General features: G+C 39.6%; 1 protein-coding gene across 7 annotated transcripts in view; it reads left to right on the forward strand.

The window, feature by feature from the left end:
* NPNT (nephronectin) overlaps positions 1-26,757 on the forward strand; it is a 77,163-nt gene that overhangs the window by 36,488 nt on the left and 13,918 nt on the right. For 5 of the 7 annotated variants that reach the window (XM_035030217.1, XM_035030219.1, XM_035030218.1 and 2 more), the window contains 5 exons: positions 4,340-4,459; positions 6,111-6,230; positions 8,261-8,395; positions 8,693-8,815; positions 10,570-10,953. In XM_035030217.1, coding sequence (XP_034886108.1) covers positions 4,340-4,459; positions 6,111-6,230; positions 8,261-8,395; positions 8,693-8,815; positions 10,570-10,953 — 882 coding nt within the window. The remainder of the gene's footprint in view (positions 1-4,339; positions 4,460-6,110; positions 6,231-8,260; positions 8,396-8,692; positions 8,816-10,569; positions 10,954-26,757) is intronic. The other 2 variants (XM_035030220.1, XM_035030224.1) reach the window with 2 other exon arrangements.

Below are 26,757 nucleotides of genomic sequence, written 5' to 3' on the forward strand. Positions count from 1 at the left end.
AGCGTGCATTATCTCAGGGGGGCTGCACTCCCACCCGCACAGCTTCCTGCAGTTTTGTCACTTCTTGCAAATGTTCTGAAGACTAGTCCTGGAGTGCCCAGCCTTCAGCATCCTGAGCATGTAAAGCAAGTGGCGGAATACCTGCTGCTGATTATCTGTGCTCTAAAAAGCCTGGAGCCTCCACTGTCCTATCACTGCATCAAATATCGCTTCTCTTTTCCTTTTCTGGGTTTCAGGTTTTCTAAAAAGCAGGTGGCAAAGTAACTTTTATTTTCGTAGGTGAAGTCAGGCATTCCAAAGCAATGGAGATTGGGTGATGAAGTCCTCTTCCCCACCACGTATTTGGAGTGTAGCGTTTTAGGTTACCTGGAAATCAAACCATACATTAAATTTCTTCTCTTGGTGTGTATCTTGTGACATTAGGAAGCCTAAGTTCTGGTTCCGAATAGCCTTTAAGTGGCTGGGTGATTATGAGCAAGTCATGTAATGTGTCTGAGTCCTAACAAACCAACTGGTGACAGGGGGAGAGTAATTCCTGCCCTCTTCATCTGCAGGGCTGGTGTGGGAACAGGAACACCAGAAATACCAATGTTTTCATTGTCATGGAAAGTTCTGTACAAAAGTTAGGTGGCAGCATGATTTTGCGGTTTTTGTTCTAAAAAAGACTGCATCCTTCATCCGCTCATAGATTTAGGAACTTAGAATGACTGAATTAAAATAGTTTAAATTATTAATTATCCTCTCTCTGCTGTTGGGGAACATAATGCACTTGCGTATCTTCTGCATAAAGAATTAGGGCAATAGGATTAATTTCAACAGTGATAATTTAAAGAATAAAATTTATGGCAGTTGACATACTGACCTCTGTTTGCCTGTGACCTCCACGTTAGTCCTGTAAAATGTAAAAGGTTAAATTTCTGAGACACTGCCCAGTTTAAGGGTCAAAGAAGAAAAGAAGTCCAAATGCATTAAATGAATGAAAGATTATTTTCCTTAAAAATCCATTGGGTTATCTTATTCAATGCATCTATTCTAGATTTTTCAAGATACTTTTCAGTGTCTGCATGCTAATAAAATTTCTGATTCTTTTTTTCTTAAAATGTAATTATAATGCTGTGCAGCTTGCATTTTTGTTCTGGACTAGCTCTCTTCTTAACCCCCCCACCCCCAACCCTCCATCCCACCTCCCCAAGCTCCTGAATCCATCAACTTGCTTAAATATACTCCTCACTGTAATAAATGTTAAGAATATATACTTTGTAATTAAAGCATTTGAAATGTAAGTGGTTTAATTGTAAAGTGATATCTTTTGATGTGATAAGATAGGCACATGACAGAATTCATTATTTTTTATTACAGATTTTCCTTATAATTTATGTTATAAACTTCTAGAGAAAGAGCAAGATTAAAGTGAATTTAAGTAAATACACTAAGGTTTTCTTCCCTAGATTCTTTTTATCAGCTTTTAAGATTGATTTGAGAAAGTGTGATCAAGGAGCTTGTTCTTTATATTTTTCTGTTTATTATTATAGGAGAATTTACTATAAAATGGAAGTGTTTTTGAACTTCAGACTTGATTGTAACACAAGCATTACTAGGTCAGTAGTCTATTAGCTTTTGGAAGCAGTACCTATTAACTCGATTTTATAAGGCATTAAGTCAATAAGAAAATAAAGTTACGATAATAATAGACTAGAAGCCCTGAAGAAAATTGACAAAAAGAAGTTTATCACCAGGACACCAGATGCTTTTAATCTTTTGAAGCTCCCTGCTTTAGCAGAAGTCTGATATTTGGTAAATATTGATAACGTGGATTATTGTGGAATTCTATTTCATAATTTCTGCAGTGGTTTTTGTAAGGGTCAGTGTGGAGTTTTTAGGACACGCATGCCTAAGCAGATGGGCAGTGATGGTAATCCCTGGAGACCTCAACACCAGCCAGCTGTCCGGGAATATCAACCACCCCGTCACCAGCTGTTAAGAGTATGGCTTTCTTAAATGGCTGTCAATGTCTTTGGATATTCATTTGTCAAATTAATAATAGTAATATAGCCAACAAATGTCTCTACATTTACCCATCGAAGGTTGTATGTTTATTTCTTCTTCCATAATATTTCATAGAGTAATTCCCAGGTGGAGAGTTGTTTTTATTTGTTTGTTTTTGAATTACGACATTGTTTTTCACTTCCTTTCAGTTTCATGATTCTTAACCCCAAAGTGTTTTTTCTCATGGGAAGGAAAGAATAAATCTGGACTGAAGACCACCAGCAGCCCCAGTCTGGATCATGAAAACTCTTCTCCTAGCAATCTTGAGGGGTTCTTTATTGGTCAAACTAGAGCTGCCTCAGCTTGGCTTCAGCTTTAGGTTCATGGACAGGGTGAATAAAGAAATTTCCATCAGCATAAGTATCCCTTACATATGAACTGCTTAGAGCTATAAACCTCTGACCAGTTTCTGTCACGAACCCACAAACACCTCTGTGGCTCTTTAAAAATAAGCCTAGCCTAAGGTTTCTTAATTGACACATTTTTCTATCCATCAATATCCTTCCCTTGAGATACAAAATTTAGTCTTACTCTCTGGCTTTGTGGTACTGTTCTGTTTTATATTTGCTTAGTGCAAAAAATATTATAAACAAAACCTTTTTCTAATAATGTGCTCAGATTTAAATACCATTTAATATCAATCAGGGACTTGTCAAAGCCAGGTGTGTATCTGCAGGGATCTATAAATGTATTAGGAATGATAATTAACTTCTCTTAGAACATGAGAAAAGATTCCCTGACTCTAATTTTCAGTAAATACTGAAATAACAGGGTAGAAAAATATGAGAGGTAGAGTGAATTTCTTTCTTTCTTCCTTGATTTAAAATTTTTACTTCATTTAAATTTGTGTCAAATTTGTGTTGATACCATAATCTGCAAAGCCCTTTCTTTGAGAAAATTTTTTAAAAAATATATTTTAAATTTTGAATGCCCATGACTGGCCATGAGACAAAAAAGTAGAAAATTGAAAAAAGCAAAGGAGATGATGAAGATAGCTAGTTTACTTAGCTAACCTTCCTAGGCTTCGCCCAGCTGGGGACCTGCTCACTGTTGTGTTAAGGTTAGAAAAAAGACCCAAGTTGGAAAGTCAGTAAAATATGAAAACATTGATAAACGTAATTATTAGGTGGTTTTAAAACAGTGTAATTTGGTGGTTTTGATTAAGTGAAATATGTAGATTGCCAATAAGTGAGCAGGTCAGATTTAAATCTGATCAGATGAAAACACCTTTGCCACTAGATAGATCTACATATCTGATCTGGTGACATGGATTAATAAATAATATATCTAATCAGGTGCTTACGCTGGCAATTCCAGACAAAATAAACATGTAGTCATATTTCTTTTTAGTGAAGTCTATATTTGGGGCATTACTATTTTAGTGTTTGCCATTATGAGTTTTATGTTCGCTTGAAGCAGTATTCAACTTGGGTTAGAAAATTCTTAAGTGGAGTTAATTAGTTTATGTTGATATTTAAACCGACAAACCCCAAATACATAATAATAGTCCATTATGTGTCATCCCTTAGTATTTCCATATGCCTTTCTTAACTGCCAAATGAATGAAACTATGTTGGAGGGTAGGTTTTGGGGTGGTTTATTTTGTGACTTAAATACATCAGTAAAGCAGGAAACTGAAATTTCTTCTTTAATCTGAGATCAGTATAGAATCTGTAAGATTGAATAAGACAAACCATAATAGGGATCGCTCTAATTCATGTAGCTCTTACCCTCTGAAAATAGAGCTTTCCTTTGGAAAGGTCAGAGCAGTCGATGTTTTAAAATACTTCCTCTAAACTAAGGTAGGTTCACAGAGTATCTTTTTAAAACAGAGGCAGAAGGAAATTGAAAGAGAAAGAGCCCATCATCAGGAGTGAAGCTAGTAGTAAACTCAGCTATTTGGAGGATATTGGAGTCAGTGAGGTAGATAGCAGGGCACCTGTAGCCATGAGGAAGATAGTAGGGATAGTAAGGTAGGCACGTGTCTGTGAGCAGAATTTTTCCAGCTGTCCTCTGTGGACAGAGACCACAGATACCATGTAATCTAAGCTCCAAAAATTCACACAACCCTCCCGTCGTTAGGAAGCATTTGGTCTTCACCCCCCGCCCCCCCGTGTAACCAGCATAGAAATTCAGATGGTATAGACAGGCTCTCTCTCTTATGTTAATGACTGGTTGCTACAGCTTGTCCTGCTTTTTCTGTTCATTCTTCCATATAGAGAGGTATTTTGAGTGGTTTTACATGAGTGCTGGGGCTTTCTCACTGTTCTGCATTGACCCCCGTTCTTTTCAGATCTAAATGAGTGTGGCCTGAAGCCAAGACCTTGCAAGCACAGGTGCATGAACACTCAGGGCAGCTACAAGTGCTACTGTCTCAGCGGATATATGCTCATGCCAGATGGGTCCTGCTCAAGTACGTCCAGAACCTTAGCTGCTTTATAAGTGCTCTGCTAGGGTGTGTGTGAAAAGAGCCTCCCAGGCCCTCCTAACCAGGATGTCAGCATGTATTTACGTGTGTGCCTCTGGAACGGAAAATCAAAATAAAAGTTGCCCATTTGACACGTCTAGCGTTATCTTACCACGGGCGCCAGCATTAAATTGATTTGGAAGTGGTATTTAAGAATCGTAAACCTAAATGTGTTCTCTAGTGTTTTTCCCGACACGCTTTTGCCCGTCTTTCTATCTGGGCAAAGAACTGTTCCAGCTAGAAGAACCTTAGTGCCTATGTGAGGACTGTGTCACTGTTCACAAGCGTGGACACTAAACTGTCAGCTGGTAAAGAATCCATCAAGTCTGTTGACTGAGCGTAAACCATTCATAAGTACCTTCTCGGGGCGCCTGGGTGGCTCAGTTGGTTAAGCGACTGCCTTCGGCTCAGGTCATGATCCTGGAGTCCCGGGATCGAGTCCCACATCGGGCTCCCTGCTCGGCGGGGAGTCTGCTTCTCCCTCTGACCCTCCCCACCTCATGCTCTCTCTCTCTCTCTCTCTTTCTCTCTTAAATAAATAAAAATCTTTAAATAGGGGCGCCTGGGTGGCTCAGTCGGTTAAGCGACTGCCTTCGGCTCAGGTCATGATCCTGGAGTCCCTGGATCGAGTCCCTGGATTGAGTCCCGCATCGGGCTCTCTGCTCGGCAGGGAGTCTGCTTCTCCCTCTGACCCTCCTCCCTCTCACGCTCTCTGTCTCTCATTCTCTCTCTCTCTCAAATAAATAAATAAAATCTTTAAAAAAAAAAAAAAGTACCTTCTCACTTCACTTTTACAGTTCTTTCTAATAGTCTAAAGCCTAAGATAACACTTTTCTAAAAAAAAAAAAAAACTACATCAAACGATTCCAATAACGTTAGATTTCATGTGTCTTTGTGAGAAAGAGATGGATCATGTTTTCCTACTATCATTTGGATGTGTTTGTAAGAGGGACAATCCCCTGAAATTTTCTGTGGGCTGAATGTTGAATTGAGTTTGTGTTTCTATGATCTCTGACAATTGCGACTTGATTGTTACTTTTACTGAGTTATCTGCTAAGTTAGTTATCAATTAGTTAATTATCAGTTATCTCTAACTGGGTTGTATTTTATTAATAAGTTTCAGTTAATCTTATTTAGCATTGCATATTTAACATGGAACGTTTAGAATTAGGTGAATTCATGTTGAAGACCATGTGGTAGTGATGTTAGAATTCTCTAACATTGTACGACTCAATAGGAAATCTACTACTGTCCCTAGAAAAATTTAGTGGGAGATTGAGAAAATTAATTGGATGTTTTAGTGAAGATCAGCATTTAGCATGAATAATCTAGAAAATTACCTCAATCGTCCACTTTCCTCAGCCACTGGAAAAATTTCCAGATAATCTATGTGAGATAGATTTGTCTTTTCATTTTTTAAATGCATTAAAGATCTTCCTCAGATGAGGATTAACGACTATTGGATAACTGAGGGCTTTTTGTCTTCGTTGTTGATTCAGTGTCAAGTAAAAAAACAAAACAAAACAAAATAAAACGTTATTTCGGTTACAGAATTTGTCCTCTGCCTCTCTGAGTCAGCCAGTCACACTCTTTCCAGGTGCCCTGACGTGTTCCATGGCCAACTGTCAGTATGGCTGTGATGTTGTCAAAGGACAGATACGGTGCCAGTGCCCCTCTCCTGGCCTACAGCTGGCTCCCGATGGGAGGACCTGTGTGGGTGAGTTGTAAAATCAAGCATCTCTGTCAGAAGCCCCTGCAGGATAAAAGGAGAAAGTGAAAGGTGATGGCAGTATGGGAAAGAGGCAGTTGCCTACATCAGGCAGTTGGCTATCCTTACAAGATAGCACATACCTCAAGGGACCTCTCTCTGTGAATAGATAATGGAAATCTTGTTTCACTAAAAATGAGGGACAAGAGGAAGTTTCAGGCAGAGGAAACCATATGTGCAAAGGCTCTAAAGTTTAAAAGAGCACAGTACTCAGGGAAAGCAGAAGAGCTCAGTATTTCTAGAATGTTAAGAAGCAGTGAGGGGCGCCTGGGTGGCTCAGTCGTTAAGCGTCTGCCTTCGGCTCAGGTCATGATCCCAAGGTCCTGGGATTGAGCCCCGCATCGGGCTCCCTGCTCTGTGGGAAGCCTGCTTCTTCCTCCCCCACTCCCCCTGCTTGTGTTCCTGCTTTCACTGTCTCTCTCTCTCTGTCAAATAAATAAAATCTTTAAAAAAAAAAAAAAAAGCAATGAGTGATGAAGCTGAATAGGTAGGCAGGGTTAGATTGTGCATGCTGCACTAAAGAGATTTGTTTTCCTGTAACTTAAGAAGACAGTGTAGGTTTGTGGTTAAATCTGGGCTTTGATTTCAAACCTAGTGCTGCCATGTGCTTGATATATAACCTTAAGCAAGATTCTTCCTTTCTTTGAGCTTGAGTCTCTTCATCTTTTAAAATGGAAGTAATGAGGGACGCCTGGGTGGCTTAGTTGGTTAAGTTTCTGCCTTCCGCTCAGGTCATGATCCCAGGCTCCTGGGATCGAGCCCCACATAGGACTCCCGCTGGGAGGCTGCTTCTCCCTCTCCCTCTGCTGCTCCGCCTGCTTGTGCTCTCTCGCTTTCTCTGTCAAATAAATAAATAAAATCTTTTTTAAAAAATGGGAGTAATACCACCTAGAACCATTGTAAGGATTGAATGGGATTATGTATGCAAAGAGCTGAGCAGAGTACCTAGCATGTAGTACCTACTCAAGGACTAGAGGTAGTCAGTGATTCAAGAGAGACTGATTTAGTACTTTCTATATTTCAGGCACTGTGCCAACTGCTAGGATATATAGTAGTGGACAAAGCAGATGCGATTTTGATCCTCACAAAGCTGATACTCTAATGGGGAAGACGGAAAAGAAACAAATATCCAAGAAAATTACAAACAATACTAAATGTTAATATGAGGTACTAAGAGGAAAACACAGAGGGTTTATTTTAGAAGGTAATGGTCAAGGAAAACCCTTCAGTAGGACCTGGACCACTGGCCGTGTGAAATATCACCAAGCAGGTGGAAACAGGGTAGGCACCTCAGTGAGAGAGGGCAGGGGCTGGCCAGTGCGAGGTTTTGAAAGAAAGCAGGCCATGTGGCTTCTGTGCAGACTAAGTATGAGGGGCGGGGGCTTGACATATAACCGGGCAGGTACCTAAGGACTACATAGTTAGGGCAGGGCGTTCACAGACATCGTGAGGAATGAGGATTTAACTTAAAAAGCAAGCAGAACAGTTGAGGAGTTTTAATATTCCAATCTTAGGTTGCAGTAAAGCATTTGACAGTTGAGTGGGAATGCTCTGGAGGGGTAAGATTGGCGGGGAAGAGACCGGTTCGGAGGTTCTTGTCACAGTCTAACCTGGAAGATGGTAGCTCGGGTAGTGGCAGTGGGTGAAGAGAAGACTAGGCCTGATTAACTGGGCCTGATGATTTCACATTATGGGAAATAGGGTTGTTAAGGATGCCTCATGTTTCCAGTCGGAGCAACTAGTGGATAGAGGTGCAGTCTGTGCAGAGAGATAGTGCAGGAACAGGATGGCTCTGGTTAGGAGGATGCGGTGAAATTTGGAGATGTGGAATTTATGTAGCCTGTCGGGGCAGCCAGCTGGATAACATTCATGATGAGCCGCCCGGTGCCAGGCAGCCGTTTGCCAACGTTTATTTTAAAATCCATTCCCTCTGAACGTGATGCTGCTCTTTCTAAGACGCAACTGATTTATGTTTCTAGATGTCGATGAATGTGCTACTGGAAGCGCCTCCTGCCCTCGATTTAGGCAGTGTGTCAACACTTTTGGGAGTTACATCTGCAAGTGTCAGAAAGGCTTCGACCTCATGTACATTGGAGGCAAATACCAATGTCACGGTAATGAGCCTCAACTATCACTTTGTGTTGCTTCTTCATGGGACGCAGGAAGCTCTCTTACCTGTGGTGGTGACTGGGAAATCAGCGGCAGGGGACGGTGCTGGCATTACATTAAACAGAAGCCCCGTGCAACCATTTGGTGGTTCTGGATGCATGGGTACTTTGTTTCTTCCATTTATCCGCTGGTTTTACGTGGACCTTCCAAAAAATATTTTTTGTTTTGAAACTCTATATATTTTTGATGTCTTCATACTTCTCTCCCAAATAAACTTCTTCTTTTCCTACTTCCTGATGCAGATATAGATGAATGCTCCCTTGGTCAGAATCATTGCAGCCGCTTTGCTCGATGTTACAACGTACACGGGTCCTACAAGTGTAAATGTAAAGATGGATACAAGGGTGATGGACTGAATTGTGTGTGTGAGTAATGCTTATCTCCCAGCTCTGAATTCTAGCAGGAAATACAGGGTTACGTGAAGGGCATTACTGGGAAAGATGAAGAACAGGATTAATTATCCAAAAAGCAGACTTTTTATAGCTAATTATGTTAGTCTATATTTTCTGCAAACAGGCAAATCACTTGCTCAGGTATTTTTAAAAAGTTAAAGACTCAGTAATGCATTCTAATCTTAAAAGCATTCAATTCCTTTGCTAAAATGTCTCAATAGCTTCCCTTTGGCTGGCAAGAAATGATGGAGCTCTCCCTGAGAATTTGATTTTGTTATAATCAGAAGTAAATGTTTGTCATTAGCATTACATTATGAAAATCTGAATATATATTTTTTGGTCCTCTGTTTTATGTCTTCTAATTCTACTATTAAAAAATCATTCCGATATTTATTTTCTCTAAATTTAGGACAGTTTTGCTTTTTAAATCCTTACAAGCTCTGTTTGGCATATGGCTATGTTAGTAGATAAACATTAAAAAAATAACCTCCAAGATGAAAGTTTTACAAATTCAAGGCCATAATTTAGCATACATTTCATATGACAGTAGATAATTTTTAAAGCTTTGGAGTAAAATATTTACTGAAAATCATGAGCCTTGAAATCATGGGAGTTAAAGGATTTTTGAAGGGTCATGTAGTCATACTCCAGGCCTGGAGTATACTGTTCTAAGAAGATTAAATATTAATTCCTTTTGGTGACAATAATCACCGAAAAAGATTCCACAGATGATCACAGTGACCTCGGAAGTTTTTTTAAGCAGTTGTATAAATAGTAAGGGGGAATGCAAACAAACTTCAAAAATATACAGAACATTTAGGGTGCCTGGGTGGCACAGTCGGTTAAGTGTCCAACTCTTGGTTTCCATTCACGTCATGATCTCGGGGTCGTGAGATCGAGCCCAGTGTCTGGCTCCACACTTAGCGCAGAGTTTGCTTGGGATTCTCTCTCCCTCTCCCTTTGCCCCTCCTGCTCGTGCTCTCTTATTCTCTCAAATAAATAAAATCTTAAAAAAAAATATGGAATACTTAATGTATTTTGCATGAGTTGAATTTACATAGAGTATGGAAGAGAAAAGTATTAGTCTTTAGATTATTCAAAACATGATTTTATAGTATATGTGTGCCCTAGGGACACTTAACATAGATTCTGAACATTTCTCATATTTTAAAAAACTTAAAATGTTTCTACATTTTAAAAATCTCAAGGATTGTTTATTTCCATTTTACAAATACTTGAAATTCTTTGTGTTGTAAATAATACATATCCATTACAGAAATACCAGTATAATTTTTGCATATATCTACAGGATGAATATGTGTATGAATATATATCTATATATCATATACATACCCACACATAGTTGTTATTTGGAAAACAGCATGACTTACAGTAGGGGAATATTCTAAATGTGAAAAGTAAGCCTAGGGGCGCCTGGGTGGCTCAGTTGGTTAAGCGACTGCTTTCGGCTCAGGTCATGATCCTGGAGTCCCTGGATCGAGTCCTGCATCAGGCTCCCTGCTTTGGAGGGAGTCTGCTTCTCCCTCTGACCCTCCCCCCTCTCATGTGCTCTCATTCTCTCTGTCTCAAATAAATAAATAAAATCTTTAAAAAAAAAAAAAAAGTAAGCCTAGTTATCATGAGATATTCTAATGTGTTTTCACAATTTGATTCCACAACCGAACTTTTAGAGAGACACACTAATTTAAATCTTTTGACTCTTTCAGATATTCCAAAAGTCATGATTGAACCTTCAGGTCCAATTCATGTACCAAAGGGAAATGGTACCATTTCAAAGGGTGATGGAGGACACAGTAACTGGATTCCTGATGTTGGAAGTACTAGGTGGCCTCTGAAGACACCATATATTCCTCCTGTTATTACGAACAGGCCCACTTCTAAGCCAACAACAAGACCTGCACCAAGGCCAACGGCAGAGCTGACCCCACCCCCATTCACAGAACTTGGAACATCTCCACCCACAACAAGCCCGGAAAGCCCAAGCACCAGACTGACCCCTGCAACACCCATTGCCACCACCTCTCCAAGATGGATTACGGTTGACAACAGGATACAGACAGATCCTCAGAAACCCAGAGGAGACGTGTTCAGTAAGTCATAGAAATGTTAGCACATATTTTGGAGTTTTTTTTCTAGTTGCGTTGAGATATAATTGACATACAGCACCATCTAAGTTTAGGGAGTATAGCATAATGATTTGACTTACATATATCGTGAAGTACTGACCACAATAAGTTTAGTTAACATCCATCATCTCATATAGGTACAAAAGAAACAGGAACAGAATTTTTCTGTGATGAGAAGGCTTTGGATCTACTCTCATAACAACTTTCATATAAGTACTACAGTAGTGTCAACTGTAGTCATAACATTGGACATTATATCCCTAGTACATACTGATCTTATAACTAGAGTTTTGTACCTTTTGACTACTTTCCTCCTGTTCTCCCCACCCACCCACCCACCACTGTTGGCAATCAAAAATCTGACCATTTTCTGTAAGTTTTTTTTTTTTTTTAAGATTTTACATATAATATGTGAGATCATACAGTATTTGTCTTTCTCTGTCTGACTTATTTCACTTAGCATAATGCCTCAGGTGTATCCAGACTATCTCAGATGGCAGTATTTTCTCATTTATTTAAAGGCTGAATTGTGTATATATCCCATTGTGTATTCATACCACACCTTCTTTATCCACTCATCCATTGATGGACACTTAGGTTGTTTCCATGTCATGGCTATTGTAAATAATGCTGCAGTGACCATGGGAGTGGAGATATCTCTTTGACATAATATTTTCATTTTCTTTGGATAAATATCCAGAAGTGGAATTGCTGGATCATGTGGCAGTTCTAGTTTTAATTTTTTGAGGAACCTCTATACTGTTTTCCATGGTGGCTGCACTAATTTACATTCCTACCGACCGTAAAAGAGGGTTCTCTTTTCTCCACCTCCTTGCCAGCATTTGTTATCTCTTATCTTTTTGATGATGGCCATTCTAATAGGCACAAAGTGATATCTCATTGTGGCTTTATTTCCCTCACAATTAGTGATGTTGAGCCTCTCTTCATGTGTCTGTTGCCCATCTGTGTGTCCTCTTTGGAAAGCTGTATATTCAGGTCCTCTGCCCATTTTTAATCAGATTGGTTGGGGTTTTTTGCTATTGAGTTGTATGAGTTCCCTGTGTATTTTAGATATTAGCCCCATATCAGATGTATTGTTTTCAAATATTTTTTCTCCATTCCATAGGTTGTCTTTTCATTTTGTTGATGGTTTCTTTTGCCATGCAGAAGCTTTTTTGTTTGTTGCAGTCCCACTTTTTTTTTTTTTTTTTTTTATTGCTTATGCTTTAAGGTGTCATATCCAAAAATTCATTGCCAAGTCCCATGTCAAGGATTTTTTTCCTATATTTTCTTCTAGGAGTTTCATGGTTTCAGGTCTTATGGTCAAGTCTTTAATCAATTTTGAGTTAATATGTTTATGTTATATAAGATAAGGGTCTACTTTCATTCTTTTGCATGTGAATATCCAATTTTCCCAGAACCATTTATTGAAAAGACTGTCTTTTCGCCATTGAGTATTCTTGGCTCCCATGTCAAATATGCTTGGGTTTACTCCTGCACTATTGATTTTGTTCCATTGGTCTGTGCATCTGTTTTTATGCAAATACCATACTGTTTTGATGACTATAGCTTTATAGTATAGCTTGAAATCAGGAAGCATGATGCTTCTTGCTTTGTTCTTCTTTCTCAGGATTGCTTGGGCTACCCAGGGTCTTTTGTGTTGGCACATTTTTAATAAGCTCTTTACAGTGGCATTTCCATCATTGGCCATGCCTTGAATAAGAATGAAACATAAAAAGAATTAGCTGTACAAAGTATAAGTCATATGTCTTTATTGTTAAATATTATAAAGAACTGTATAAAAGGCAGTCAACTGGGCAAATTACAATGTGTGTAGAAATGGAAGGAATATCACAAAGTCCTATGGTAGATCTCATTTCCTATCCAGTATGGGAATTCTCCTAACATACTTAGATTGAGTCAAAAACTCTCAGAGATGGGAAACCTAACTATATCACATCCCATTTAACTTTTAATCTAATTTAACTAAATTCAATCAGTAAACAATTTTGAGTGTGTTTTAGAATTCCAGGCCCTGTATTAGGCATTGGATTTACAAAGATAAAACAGATAAGGTATAATCTGGTGGGAAAGATAGTTGCCCAGAAGATAACTGGGATACTGTGTTAATGAAAGAAATTAGAGCACCTAATCAGTCCTCTGGGCAGGAAGTATTGGGGTGAGCGGGGGCAAAGAGCTTGAGGAAAGACAGGTACTATAGTTCATGGGAACAGCATAGCAAAGGCACAGAGGTAGGAAGCAGGCTCACATAAGCAGTAACCTGCCAGTAAACCTGTCCCTTGTGTTTGCTGTGCCCTGGTGGTTGGATCTAGAAGACTGGAGCTGGATCAGATCAGAGACCCCAGATTTTCAGTGGGTGAGTGGGTAAAGGATGGTATCACCCATAGAGATAGAGGCTAGAGGTAAAGCAGCAAGTTTTGAAGGAGGAAGAGGTTGTTCCCTTGCTAGCGGACCAAGACAACTTGCAAATTCTCCCTGTATTTATGTCATGTGTCACCATGCTTACTGTTAGGCACCTTTGCATTCACTCCTCCTGTCTCCTCTTCTTTTCCCACTGCTCCCTGACAGAACCAAACTTTGCTTCTTTATATTGAATACTTGTGCAAATTTTTTTTTAACAGGCGAAAAGAACACTGACATTTGTGAATTTTTAAGAGAAGATTCTTTTTGCTTGTATGTGACTCTCAAATTTCTCTTCTGTCCATTTGAAGAGAGATTGAAATTCTCTAATTCTGATATAGTTGTAACTGTGTATGTTTTAGGCAATAAAAATAATTTTTAGAGGAATCCGATAGTAGATCCAGTAATATGTTTTACATTCACATATGTTTTATTTGAAAAGGTATTTTTTTAAAGATTTTATTTGACAGAGCAAGAGAGCACAAGCAGGGGGAGTGGGACAGGGAGAAGCAGGCTCCCCACTGAGCAGGGAGCTCAATGTGGGGCTGGATCCCAGGACCCTGGGATCATGACCTGAGCCCAAGGCAGACACTTAACCGACTGAACCACCCAGGTGCCCCGAAAATGATTTTTTTTAAATCTTTCTCCTCTTTGCCTCCCTTCCTTTCCTTTGTTCTCTCTCAGCAGTGTCTCTTTCTTTCTCCTCTGCTTTGTTTTGTTTTCATCTCTTTGTGATCATATAGTGGGATGTTTATTCATGGGTGCTTAAGTAAGGATAGTACTTATGTTATTCTGTTGCCTTAAGGTAGGGTCATAAAAACTTGGCAACTTAATATAAAAACACACTGTAACATTGATATGAACATCTTTCTGAGTCTTTTAATATTTTCTCATTTTAAAAAGTATGTCTTTCTTGGGACGCCTGGGTGGTGCAGTTGGTTAAGCGTCCAACTCCTGATTTTGGCTCAGGTCATGATCTCAAGGTTGTGAGGTGGAGCCCCAGGTCAGGCTCCATGCTGGGCGTGGAATCTGCTTGGGATTCTCTCTCCCTCTCCCTGTGCCCCTCCCCACTCACTGGTGTTCTCTCTCTCTCTCTCTCTCTCTTAAAAAAAAAAAAAAAAAAATATATATATATATATATATATATATGTCTTTCCATTATTCCTCTCTATATCAACACACATATGAATTAAAAGTGTAACATTAAAGTTCACCAACAGAATTTAGCAGGACAAGATTGGGGAAACATGGAGTTCCAGCAGTGTTTGAGAGCACTCATTCTGAGAGAGTGTGATCTTAAAGACATGCCCTGGGAAAGAATTCCCTTGATCAGATGCCAAGGTGGCCACATGCCACAGATAGCATTGCTGCCTCTGGACACTTCCCGCCCCAAATCCGATTCCACTCTTGTTCATCTTCAGCTATAGCGCTGCTTAACATGGATGAGGGCATTTTAGACACTTCTTAATTTACTGTCTTGTGATTATAGCCTATTTTCTGAGTAAGAGAGGAGTTCTAAGTTTTTAATTCAAGACAAACAGCTAGTGTTTATTCACTGTGAAAGCAGAAAGGAACCTTAGCAATGTTTTAGTTCAACACTCTCTCTTCATTGATATTTTCTTCGCTTCTGGCAAAATAATGTCTTAAGCCATCCTTTTTCTCCATGGGTCTGAGAATAGAATTTAACTCTCCCCATTTCATAAATGTTCAGGTGATGTTCATGACAGCCACTGCCGGGCAGTCTCCAAACAGCCCTATACTCTAGTTGTATTTTTCTTTACATTGAAAGATGTATATTTGTTTAATGGAAGAGGTTGTGAAACAGAGCTTCTCTTTATAATGTGTGTTTATGTACGTAGTTATGTATTGTTCCCTGAGGAAGGACTAAAGCTATTTTAGGAAATCAAGAAAATCAAGGAAAAGGAAATCAAGGAAAAAATTATAACACAGATACATCTCTAACCCAGACTTCTCCCCAAACTTTTCTTGGGTATCCATCTGCCTGTTGAGCCTTTCCTGTTAGATGGAAATACATGTGTCAGACTCTGCATGTCTAATTGCTTCTGATTATCAGCCCAAACATTCTACCCACAGCCTTTCCCACCCCAGGAGATGTCACCTCCGTCCTACCAGTTGCTGAGGCCAAAGAAAGATCTTGGGGTCCTCTTAAACTACTCTTTTTATACCCACATTCAATCTGTGTGGAAATCCTGTTAGCCTTACCTTCAAATTCTGCCTCAAGTGGGAGTGCCTCTCACCATCTCCAGTGCTTGCCTCCCTGACCCCAGCCCTTCTTCCCGGGGAGGACAGGTCCAAATTCCTTTATCCAGATGAGTAGTGGGATAGAGAATTTTTCAGAGTTTTGAAAAGTAATTAGATACATATGTATACTGAAACAGATTAATGTTTCTACAGTGAAACATAGGGATATTTATGCTAATTTGGCTCCCAAAGAGTTTGGTTGAGTTACAGAAATAGCTTTTGGATTTCAGCCTTATGAGGAACAACGGGCCGGTGTCGCAGGAGCCTTTGACAGGTCTCCCTGCTTCCCCCGTGGTCCCCTCTCCACCCAGCAACTAGAGGGATCTTTTAGAACAGAAGTGAGACGTCAGTGTTCAGAGCTGTGCACCAGCACGTGCTTGGCTCCATGTGAACGCAAGCCCGCCCGGTGTCTCACAGAGTGCTACAGGATCTTGTCTCCTCACACTCTGCCCTCCTTGACTGCACTCCAGCCTCCTCACTGATCCTCAAACAGCTCCTTCAGACTTTTGCTCCAACCCTTCCCTCTCCCTGGGACACTCTTCCCCCAGCTCTCAGCTTGGCTCACTCTCTCACCTCTTTACACAAATGTCAGCTCACCAGGGGGACCACCCTGACGCCCATATTCAATATTGTGAGCCCTACTAACCACCACCAGCATGCCTCTCTACCTATTGTTTTTCTCTCTTTTTTTTTAAAAGATTTTATTTATTTTTTTTGAGAGAGAGAGACACAGCAAGAGAAGGAACACAAGCAGGGGGAGTGGGAGAGGGATAGAGAGAAGCAGGCTTCCCGCGGAGCAGGGAGCCCAATACGGGGCTCAATCCCAGGACCCTGGGATCATGACCTGAGCTAAAGGCAGACGTTTAATGACTGAGCCACCCAGGCACCCCTGTTTTTCTCTTTTTAATACCATTTATCACCTTCTAATATACTGTATTATTTACTTACTGATCATGTCTATTGTTGTATCTCCCTACTAGAATACAAATTTTTTGAGGATGGGGATCTTTGTTTTGTTCACTGGTATGTCTCAAGAACCTAGAATAATGCCTGGCACATAATTGGCACTTGAACATTATTTGTGGAACAAAGGAATGAATAGATCACTCATAGCATTTTAAAGTAAATTATCATCATGTAATCAAATTTTCTATACAAAAGCTAGCCCGATATAATAACAGATTTAATCCATATTTAAGAATTAAAAAATATTCTTTTCTGATTGTTCCTTATTTTTTTACTGTGGTGCTTCCACCATTTTCCCCTCTCTTTCTTCTCTCCCTTCCTCCTTTCTTTTTAGAGATTGGCATTCTATTCAGTGGATTATTAAATCTGAAAATTTGATGATAATGAGAAGGCAGATGATGTCAGTGTAGATATAATGTCTCAAAATATATATTTCCCTAGCTTCTGAGACTAGCTCAAATAATTTTTGCTTTATACTTTTATTATTTGGAAGTTGGCGTGTATGATGAAAGTTGGCACGTTTCTTTTAATGTGAAAAAGATTTAAGAAACAGCCCCTTAAAACAACATTTCTTGTAGGTGTAAACAAAATATCATTGATGCTGGAATTTTTGTCCTTTTACTACAAAAGAAAGGGGTTCAAAACACAAAAAAAATTTTTTGAAACTTCAAATAAGCAATCCAGAAGGAATGATTATAATACAGCCTTTTCACATTTTAATTTAGGGCCTAAAAACTTTCATCAAACCAACATCAATTAATTATCCAAGTGTGATGTCCTTATGAGTTTTTAAAGAAATCATCCCTGTTATATCCCAAATCTCTCAGGATGACTAAAGTCCCTCACAATAACACATTTTACTGTTGGGATATTCTTTCTCATATTTAATCTAAATTCTTGAAATTGTAGTTTACACCAGTGCAGGATGGTCAGGTAATTGTGGCTGAGGGACACAGCTGGTCAGTGTCTCCAGACTCTCTATTCCTTGTATTAAAGGACACTCTCTGGAAATTACTCAGCTGTCTCTTGTTTGGGCTCGGTAATTTGTTTCATAAACCTTTTCTTAGAAAGACTGTTTTTCAAAGAAAGAGTGTTTTTCAACCCACTTAGCAATCTTTTTGGGTTGCCTTTGAACATCCTTCATTTTTCAAATCTGTCTCAAATGATAGGGTCCAAAGATCTGTAACAGTCACATCTGACCCAATATTGACTGCAAGCGGAATTTCTTTAAATGTGTTTTTCTAATCTAAATCATTTCCCTCTGTTGCCAAGTATAGTCTAGTGCAGATTTGTGGGCAGCCATTTATCCGCCCAATGTTTTCCCCTGAAACAGTCACACAGTGCTGGTACAGGGGCACCTGGTGGCTCAGTCGGTTGAGCGTCTGCCTTTGGCTCAGGTCATGATCCCAGGGTCTCGGGATCGAGCCCCGCATCGGGCTCCCTGCTCATCGGGGAGCCTGCTTCTCCCTCTGCTTGCCGCTCCCCCAGCTTGTACTCCCTCTCTCTCTCTGACAAATAACTAAAATCTTAAAAAACAAACAATGGCTGGTACCTAGTAGGCACTCCAAAATATTGAATGAAATAAAATTTTATGTTGGAATCAACTTTTTCTCAATCTAAGTTATTCTTCAAATGCTTGAACTAGCTAAATTGAACTTGTTGATTCTGATGGTCTGTTCCCAAATGATCAAAGTTATTTAAGACTATGGTCTTTTTTTTACTCCAATACAGCTTATAGCACAGTCATTGAAAGTAAACATTCTCTAGAAAACTCTCATATACCTCTAATTTTGAGCATGATGTAGGGAAATAGTGTTGAGGCATGTGAAACTGAGGAGTTTTTAACTCCTGCTAAGGAGAGAAAACATTGAACCAGAAGATCCAGTTTCAGTCCTCACCTCTATTATTTATGAATTACGTGACTTTGGACAAATTACTGTGCATTAGCTCTCATCCGCATAGTTTCTGAGACCATTGGGTTGATCTTGGACTCCGGAAGATCTTGGTGGAGGGTGCTCAGGGAGAGCAGAAAGACGCTGGGCAGACTTAGAGCAAGAAAAGCAGATTTAATTGGTGGGGTGGAATGCCTGTTTGAACATCAGAGATATGCTGCAGGGAATTGCTAAAAAGTTGGAGTTAGACTAAGCACCGAAGACAAAAATCTGGTATCAGAGCAGGTAGGAGCTATCCCAAAGCAAAGAAAAGAAAAACTTTATGTAGAACCTGAAGTAAAGGAACTTAGGGGGAAATGCATTTCTAGTCTAGCAATACAACGAAATATTATGCAGCAATGTTTTTTGAAAAATATTTAATGCCTTGGGAAAACACTGATGTTATAAAAAGGGTAAGTAAAAGATGATACAGAACTGTATATACCGTTTGACCCCAATTAGGCACAAAATACATGTCTACATATGTTCGGAAGAATATAAAAGTTTGGAAGAAAAAAAGCAGATTAGTAATTGTGAATCTATCCAGTTTATGATATTTGGGGTGACTTTCCTTGTCCTTTTGTTGTCCTCACTCAGTGATGTTTACTCTTCCCATTCCCACTGCTGTGGGTCACTGTAATTTATTCTAGGAGATTCCTTAGGAGAGGTGTCAGTGGTCAGAATCCCACTCTCCCCAGGAAGAGAGTGAGCTGTGTGTTTTGAAAAAGTACCCCATGGGATTCTGATTCTCAGTCATATTAATTTTATTTAGAATATACTGGCTTTTAAAAATGCATTAAAGATTTTATTAACTTCTATTTTTAACTTTTCAAAATTGTCTTTACAATTGAGTGTGTCAGACATGCCCAGTTTTAGCTAGGAAGCTCAGATTACTGCAAGGAATGTAAAACCCCTTGGACTAGGAAGCAGATTTTTTTCAAAGTGTTGTCAGAAGCTTTTGAACCAGAATAACCTAGGGTGCTTATTTAGGATGTAGATTCCTAATCCCTACCACACATTTACTAAATCAGACCTTCTAAGGGAGTACCTCTCTGCCTTCGGTGTGTATAGAAGTCACATGGAAATATGTTAAAGTGAAAATTCCGATTCAGTGGGTCTAGGATAGGACCTGAGATTCTGTGTTTCTAACGAGCTCACAGGTAGTGCTGTTGATCTGCCGACCACACTGGAAAGCAGGGCTCTCTGAGCCGTAATGTTCGCTCCAGCCAGTAGTACCGTGCCCTGAATGGGAACAGAGCTAGCCAGATGTGGAGTGTTCAAATGTAGCAGTTGTGCCTACAATGCGGCATGGAGCATCTGGGTCACATAAAGAAGAGAAGTGTTGCCAAATAAAGATTACAGAATATAATGTAATGTGTATCAGGTGCTCTTAGGAGTGGCCTTATCAGAGAACCAGACTCCCTGTTGCTTTGTTATTCTAGGTCCTGAGAATGTGTTGAAATTCCAAGTATCAGGCAGTAAAAAGAAAACTTTCCACTTTAAGATTGTTGCTCTGCTGTGCACTGTGTACGGTTTCCTTTTCTCGCCTGCCTTCTGTGGATTTTACGGAGGCTGTGGCTGGTGTGGTCTCATTATTCTTAGTCTCTTTCCCGATGCTGTGTGGTAATGGGTAAAAGGTTGTTTCTGCGGAGGGGTTTGCTTTCTGGTAAAGACCAGAGACCCTAAGATGCCTGACATCTCCCTGGAGATTACATCTCTGCTGGTGTTTGGAAGGAGCGAGTTGTCGCTGCTTACAGGTCAGGATCTGGTGCGGTGAATTCGGAAAGTTTCCAAGATTTTTGATTTCTATTTAATTTGATTTGATGGTGGCTGGTAAAAAAAAAAAAAAAAAAATCGTTCTCCCCGGAAGGTACAGATTGAATTCTTGGTGAACGTGACCAAAGTCAGAAATCAAAAATGTTTTAAGTTGAATGCACATCTGTCTGTAGTGTTGTGAGGAAAAGTACTGTGCTCATAGGCACTCTGTGATTTGGGGCCTGTTACGAAATCTTCCTCTGCCTTCATTTCCTCATCTGTAAGTGGGGATGATAATAGTATCTACCTCATTGAGCTGTTGTGGGTGCACATAAAACTCTCACCATATACTAAGAATTCAGTACATGGCAGCCAATACTACCTCTGTGGCTGTTGTTGAATTCAATTATATAGTAATGACCAGAGAGAAGCAAATAAAAGGACTGGAAAGGAGCTTCTGAAATTTCCTTAACCCCATTAGAGAAAATTCTTAGCCATATACTGATGACTAGCAAAAAGAAAAGGGTTTCTGGGCTCCACAGAAATAAGCCCTACTTAACTCATAAAATACAGCCCCATTTTGTGTTCAGTTCCGAGTCTATATTTTTATGATGCTTTTATAATGTTTTTTATTATGGGTCATTATATTTTAATATTATTTTCGGCTAACCAGATCCTTTTGAACCAAATCGATTTGCTAGTGTGAGCTATTGGGTGAGCAGAGAAAATACAAATAGAAAGCTAGCTACTTCACATGTCCTTTACTTTTTACCAAATCATTGGAATATTCTGTTTCCTTTAGGTGTTCATAGTAACTAGGTGAACAGTTGTGATGTTAAAAGACAGGATCCCCTCAACAACTTTGCTGTGTCAGTGGTGACAACAGCTTTTTGAGAGATGAGTCTATCTAGGTGGGAAACATGTTACAGGATGTGTCTGATAAATTTCAAAAATAAAAGCTGTTTTTCCTTTAAAGGAATTTCTTTGGCCTGAGGGCACTGACATGTGTCCCGCACAGCAGGTGAGCTTCTGCAGGCAAATCCCCCACCTTGTGTCCAGCAGCAGCCTGAGATCAGGTACTCTGCTCACCACCTGCTCTGGAATGTTCCCGACAGGGCTACTCTTCATGGTTTCCTTTGGCTTCAGAAGAGGGAGAGAGAACAGAACGTGTCAGGTGTTCTCTTGCTCTGGAAAAGTTGTGTTCTCATCCTTATGGTCATACTTAAAAAAGAACCATCTTTTAGATATTCTTTTCTCCTGGGTTTGCCCCAGTCAGTGCTTTGAGTTGTTCTGAAACTTTATTAAAGGAGAAATAGGTGAGCCATGTAAATTGGGCTCCTTACTGAGTACTGAAGCAGTGTCTATGTTCCACCTTTCACCAGAGATTGATTTTTTCCCAGTTCTGCTCTTTACTCTCAGCCCAAAGGGCTGTCTTTTGAACATTTTAGATTCTTCCTATGGGATGAAAGCTTTGGCAGACAAGGGCTTATTTCTGTGGAGCCCAGAAACCCTTTTCTTTTTGCTAGTAATCAGTATATGGCTAAGAATTTTCTCTAATGTGGTTAAGGAAATTTCAGAAGCTCCTTTCCAATCCTTTTATTTGCTTCTCTCTGGTCATTTAAAGCTATAATGCATGCGTATGTTCTTCATCTGGAGAGGGAAAGAAGGGGCCAGGGGAGGGGGCGGGGGAGAGAGAGAGGCAGGAAACTGCCTCATAAAACCCAGTCATTCATTCCTACTGTGTAGTCTCTAAAAATCCCCTAGGTTTTGCTTTCAGAAAGAGCCTTCAGAATATTAGGAGAGTTACATATGCACCATTCTCTTCCACTGAACGAAAACCCTGACCATAGAAACAATTTAAGACAGTGTTATCTTTAATCTTTTCATCTCACGACAAATGCCAGAATTAGCCTGGGTCATGTCATGGTAACCACCCTGGAAGAGAAACAGAATTTGCAAAGCTACCTTTAATAAATAGTGCTTACATTTTACTATGGTTAACTCTTTGGAAGAAGTCTGGCAGTGGGAGGTGTGTATATAATATTTACTTTTACTTCACAGTGCTTACTCTTAATGCTTTTTGGGTAACAGTATAGTTGACTATTTGGGAAACCTCATTTATGAACACAAGCTATATATTAGTATTATGTTCCTGGGGGAAATATATTTAATGGAAAATGGGCCAAAGGGTCTTTTTAAAGAGATTTCCTGCTTATTCGTGTGGCCAATTCTTCTCATGGTCTCCCAGGCCCTCCAGCCACTGGGAAAGAGTACCAGGTCCCTAAGCACAGTCCAACCACGTTTTTATCCAGTTGTCTGCATGCTTCATACCTGCACCTTCCTTTTATTTTAGTTCGTGCAGAAGGCTGTAAGAAGCACTGGGCAAGTGATAGTGTTTTGGTGGGTAAAACATTGGCCATCGGAAGGAAAAAGTTTAGGAAACAAATCTTTTAAAGACTATATGACCATTCTTTAGTTTATGTTAATTTTGGTCATGATGGCTCTCTGACCTCCACTTTCACCGCCCCCCCCCCCATTTATTCTCCATGCTACAGCCAGAACATTGCACTTGACCTGAAATTTTGCAAAGACTTCCAGCTTCTACCAGAATAAAGCCCAAAATCTCTACAGGGCTTTAATCTGCCCACATCTGTCTCTAGCTTCATTTGGTGCCCTTCCTCCCGCAACCTGCCTCCCCACCTGTGAGCTCTAGAGCTGGAAGGATGTTTGAGTTCCACACCTTTTCATTCCCTAGGGCACTAGCTCTCAGTAATGCACCCTTCCTGTCCTGGTGTGAGCATCACTTCTCAGAGATCTTCGTGCATCTGTCCTCCCCAGGCTAGCTTAGCCAGCCCCCAGGCCCCACCCCCATGCTCACACAGCCTCCTCTACTTGTCTTTTAAAGCATTCATTACCTGGGGAAATTGTTAGAGGTCTGTCTTCACCTCTAGAAATTAGACCCCTTGAAGGCAAGTGTATGCACATTGCTTCACAAGTTCTTAGCCCAATGCCTTGTACCCAGTGGATTCTCTTTCTTGACTGACTGGAATAAAAAGTGGATAGAATAGAGGGAGGATGGATAGACAGACAGACAGTAGAGGAATTGTATTGTTAGCATTTCTCCTATCCTTTTTTTAATCTCTAAAATTATACCATTCTAAGAATTAATGGTCCAGTTACTACACAGTATCAGATATGTGTTTGTTTTTTATAAAATAGATATATTGCATAGTTAAAGTGACTATTAGCTAAAACGCACAGCAGGGAAAATAATTAGAAGAATCATGTACAAGTATCTATTCTGGTTATCTATTTTTAGGCAAGGCTAGTCATTTATTTTAATATTTTCTACATTGATTAAACTAGTTCTCTTGAATCAAAGAATATGTACAAATTCACTAATATATTTCAATTTCATAGCCTCACATTTAATAACAGGTACCAAGACTCTATTCAGAATTCTCTTTGAGGGGCCTGAGTGGCTCATTCGGTTGGGCGTCTACCTTCAGCTCGGGTCATGATCCTGGGGTCCTGGATTGGAACCCTACATTGGGCTCCCTGCTCAGCGGGGAGTCTGCTTCTCCCTCTCCCTCTGTCGCCCCCCCCCCCCCCCCCCCCCCCCCCCGCCCCCCCCCCCCCCCGCAGTGCATGTGCTCGGTCGCTCTCTCAAATAAATTAAAAAGTTCTGTTTGAGCAATCAAAATACAAGTAACAGACATATAGTTGCTATGGGGTAGAGGTCTATATATGTGCTCTCACAGAACTCTCTATGTTTTAGGTACTTTTTTTCTTCTACAACAGAAATTTTCTTTTTATGAACAGTCCTAAAAATATACAATTACAAAAGACAAAGCAAACCGAACAAATGGGAAAACATCACTTTCATTTCCAATACTCAGACCACCATTATTAGCATATTGGTGTATTTCTTTTTTTTTTTTTTTTAACCGAGGTATAATTGATCTACTGTATTAGTTTCAGGTGTACAATACAATGATTTAATATTTGTATGTATGTTGAAATGATAACCACAATAACTCCAGTTAACACCCATCATACTTTGTTACAAAATCTTGTGATGAGAAATTTTAAGATTTATGCTGTTAGCAACTTTAAAATATGCATTGCAGTATTACTAGTTATAGTCACCATATATTATATGGTCACTGTATATTATATCCCTATAATTTATTTACTTTATAACTGGAAGTTTGTAACTTTTGAGCCCCATTTGCCCACCTTTCACCCCTTGCCTCTGGCAACCAATCTGTTCTCTGTATCTATGAGCTTGTTTCTGTTGTAAAGATTCTATCTGTGAGCCAGACCTTGTGGTATTTTACTCTGACTCATTTCACTTATCATAATGCCTTCAAGGTCCCTCCATGTTGTCACAAGTGGCAAGATTTAATTCCTTTTTATAGCTGAATAATATTCCTCTGTGCATATACAGACCACATCTTCTTTATCCATTCGTCAGTGGACACTTAAGTTGTTTCCAGATCTTCACTGTTAGAAATAATGCTGCAGTGAATATGAGAGTGCTTATATCTTTTTGAATTAGTGTTTTTATTTTCTTCAGATAAATACCCAGAAGTGGAATTGCTGAATCATGTGGCAGTTCTAATTTTAATTTTTTCAAGGAACCTCCATACTGTTTTCCATAGTGATTGCACCAATTTGCATTCCCATTAACAATGCACCAGGGTTCCCTTTTCTCCACATCCTTGCCAACATTCATTATTTCTTTTTGATTGTAGCCGTCCTAATAGGTGTGAGGTGATACCTCATCAGGGTTTTGATTTGCATTTCCCTGATGACTGGTGATATTGAGCACCTCTTCATGTACCTGTTGGCCTCTGTATGTCTTCTTCAGAAAAATGTTGATTTAGAACTCATTTTTTAATTGGATTTTTTTACTATTGAATTGTAGGAGTTCTTTATATATTTTGGGTAGTAACCTCTTATCAGATATGATTTGCAGATATTTTCTACTTAGTAGCTGGCCTTTTCATTTTGGTGATTGTTTCCTTTGCTGTGAAGAAAGTTTTTAGTTTGATATTGTCCTACTTGTTTGTTTTTGCTTTTGTTGCCTTTGCTTTTGGAATCAGATCCCGAAACTCACTGTCAAGACCAATGTGAAGGAGATTACTGCCTATATTTTCTTCTAGGAGTTTTATGTTTTCAGATCTTACATTCAAGTCTTTAATCCATTTTGAGTTCATTTTTGTGTATTGTGTAAGATAGTGGTCCAGTTTCATTCTTTTGCATATGGCCGTCCAGTTTTCCCAACACCATTTCTTGAAGAGACTCCATTTCCCCATTGCATGTTCTTGGCTTCTCTATTGTAAGTTAATTGACCGTATATGTTTGGGAGGGGGTGTTGTTTTTGTCACTCTTGTTTCTAGTCTGTTGTTTTGTTTGCTTGTTTTTCTTGTACATAGTTGAGGTCATACTGCTTGAATGACTTTTTCCCACTTCTTATTTCACTTAGTATTTTCACATAAACCATAAAATATGCAAGGGAGTGGGGTGGTGAACCTTCTCCTGACCCTTCAGTGGAACACTCTTAGCAATCCATAGCGGTGTGAGAAAGGAGAAATAGTTGAACAATTTGGCAGAGTTACAGAGTAGAGTACACAGAATTGTAAGAACTAATAGCTGCTGAGCATGTCAGGCCTCTAAATTCCTTGGAATGTTTCCCCATGAACTGCAGTGAGGGTGTGCTTGATCAACTGCTGCTGAAGTTAGTATTTTAGGCACTTGGTTTCCAAGAACTATTAATGAAACATCTGGCACTTTGCAAGTTGTTAGATGACTAATTCTTTGAGATGCTGTTTTCCAAGTGTGTGATCTCCTCCCTTCCTTTCTCTTCAACCTCATCCCACATCACTTTCCCCATTTCTCAGCATCTTTCCTATAGGCATCATGAATGCCTTTCTGTAAATGTTCTGAGCACCTTCTTTGTAATTGCTGTCTGAAACACTCCCTTTCCCCCATCCCCCCCCCAACACTTTGCTTTTTGCTTGGAAGTTTCCACATTCTTTCCCTCTTGGTCTAAATGGTGCTTCCTTAGTGAGGTTCCCCTTGATCTCCCTTTATGACCAGTTTATTAATCTGAGTGGAAGTCACCCTCATTATATTAATGCATGCAATGGATTGTTTAAGAACACTTCTAATAAGATATTTCTAAGAAGGAGTTTGCAAGCTGTGTTCACACAGTGTTATGTCAGTAATGGAAGTGATACCCACTAAATAAGCATAAAGTGTTTAAGTACATTTGTAATACAGAGGTTTCTAAGAACACATCCTGCAAGCACCATAGAGAACAGTGTTATGTAGGTGGAAACTGCACCCATTCTAGGAAGAATGAAGTGATGAGTTCACTTATAACATAGATGTTTCTAAGCTACTTGCAAGCTTCCTATGACAAGTG

The sequence above is a fragment of the Mirounga leonina genome, unplaced genomic scaffold (genome assembly GCF_011800145.1).
Source record: "Mirounga leonina isolate KUSES-001 unplaced genomic scaffold, KU_Mleo_1.0 Mir_357, whole genome shotgun sequence".
NCBI lineage: Eukaryota > Metazoa > Chordata > Mammalia > Carnivora > Phocidae > Mirounga > Mirounga leonina.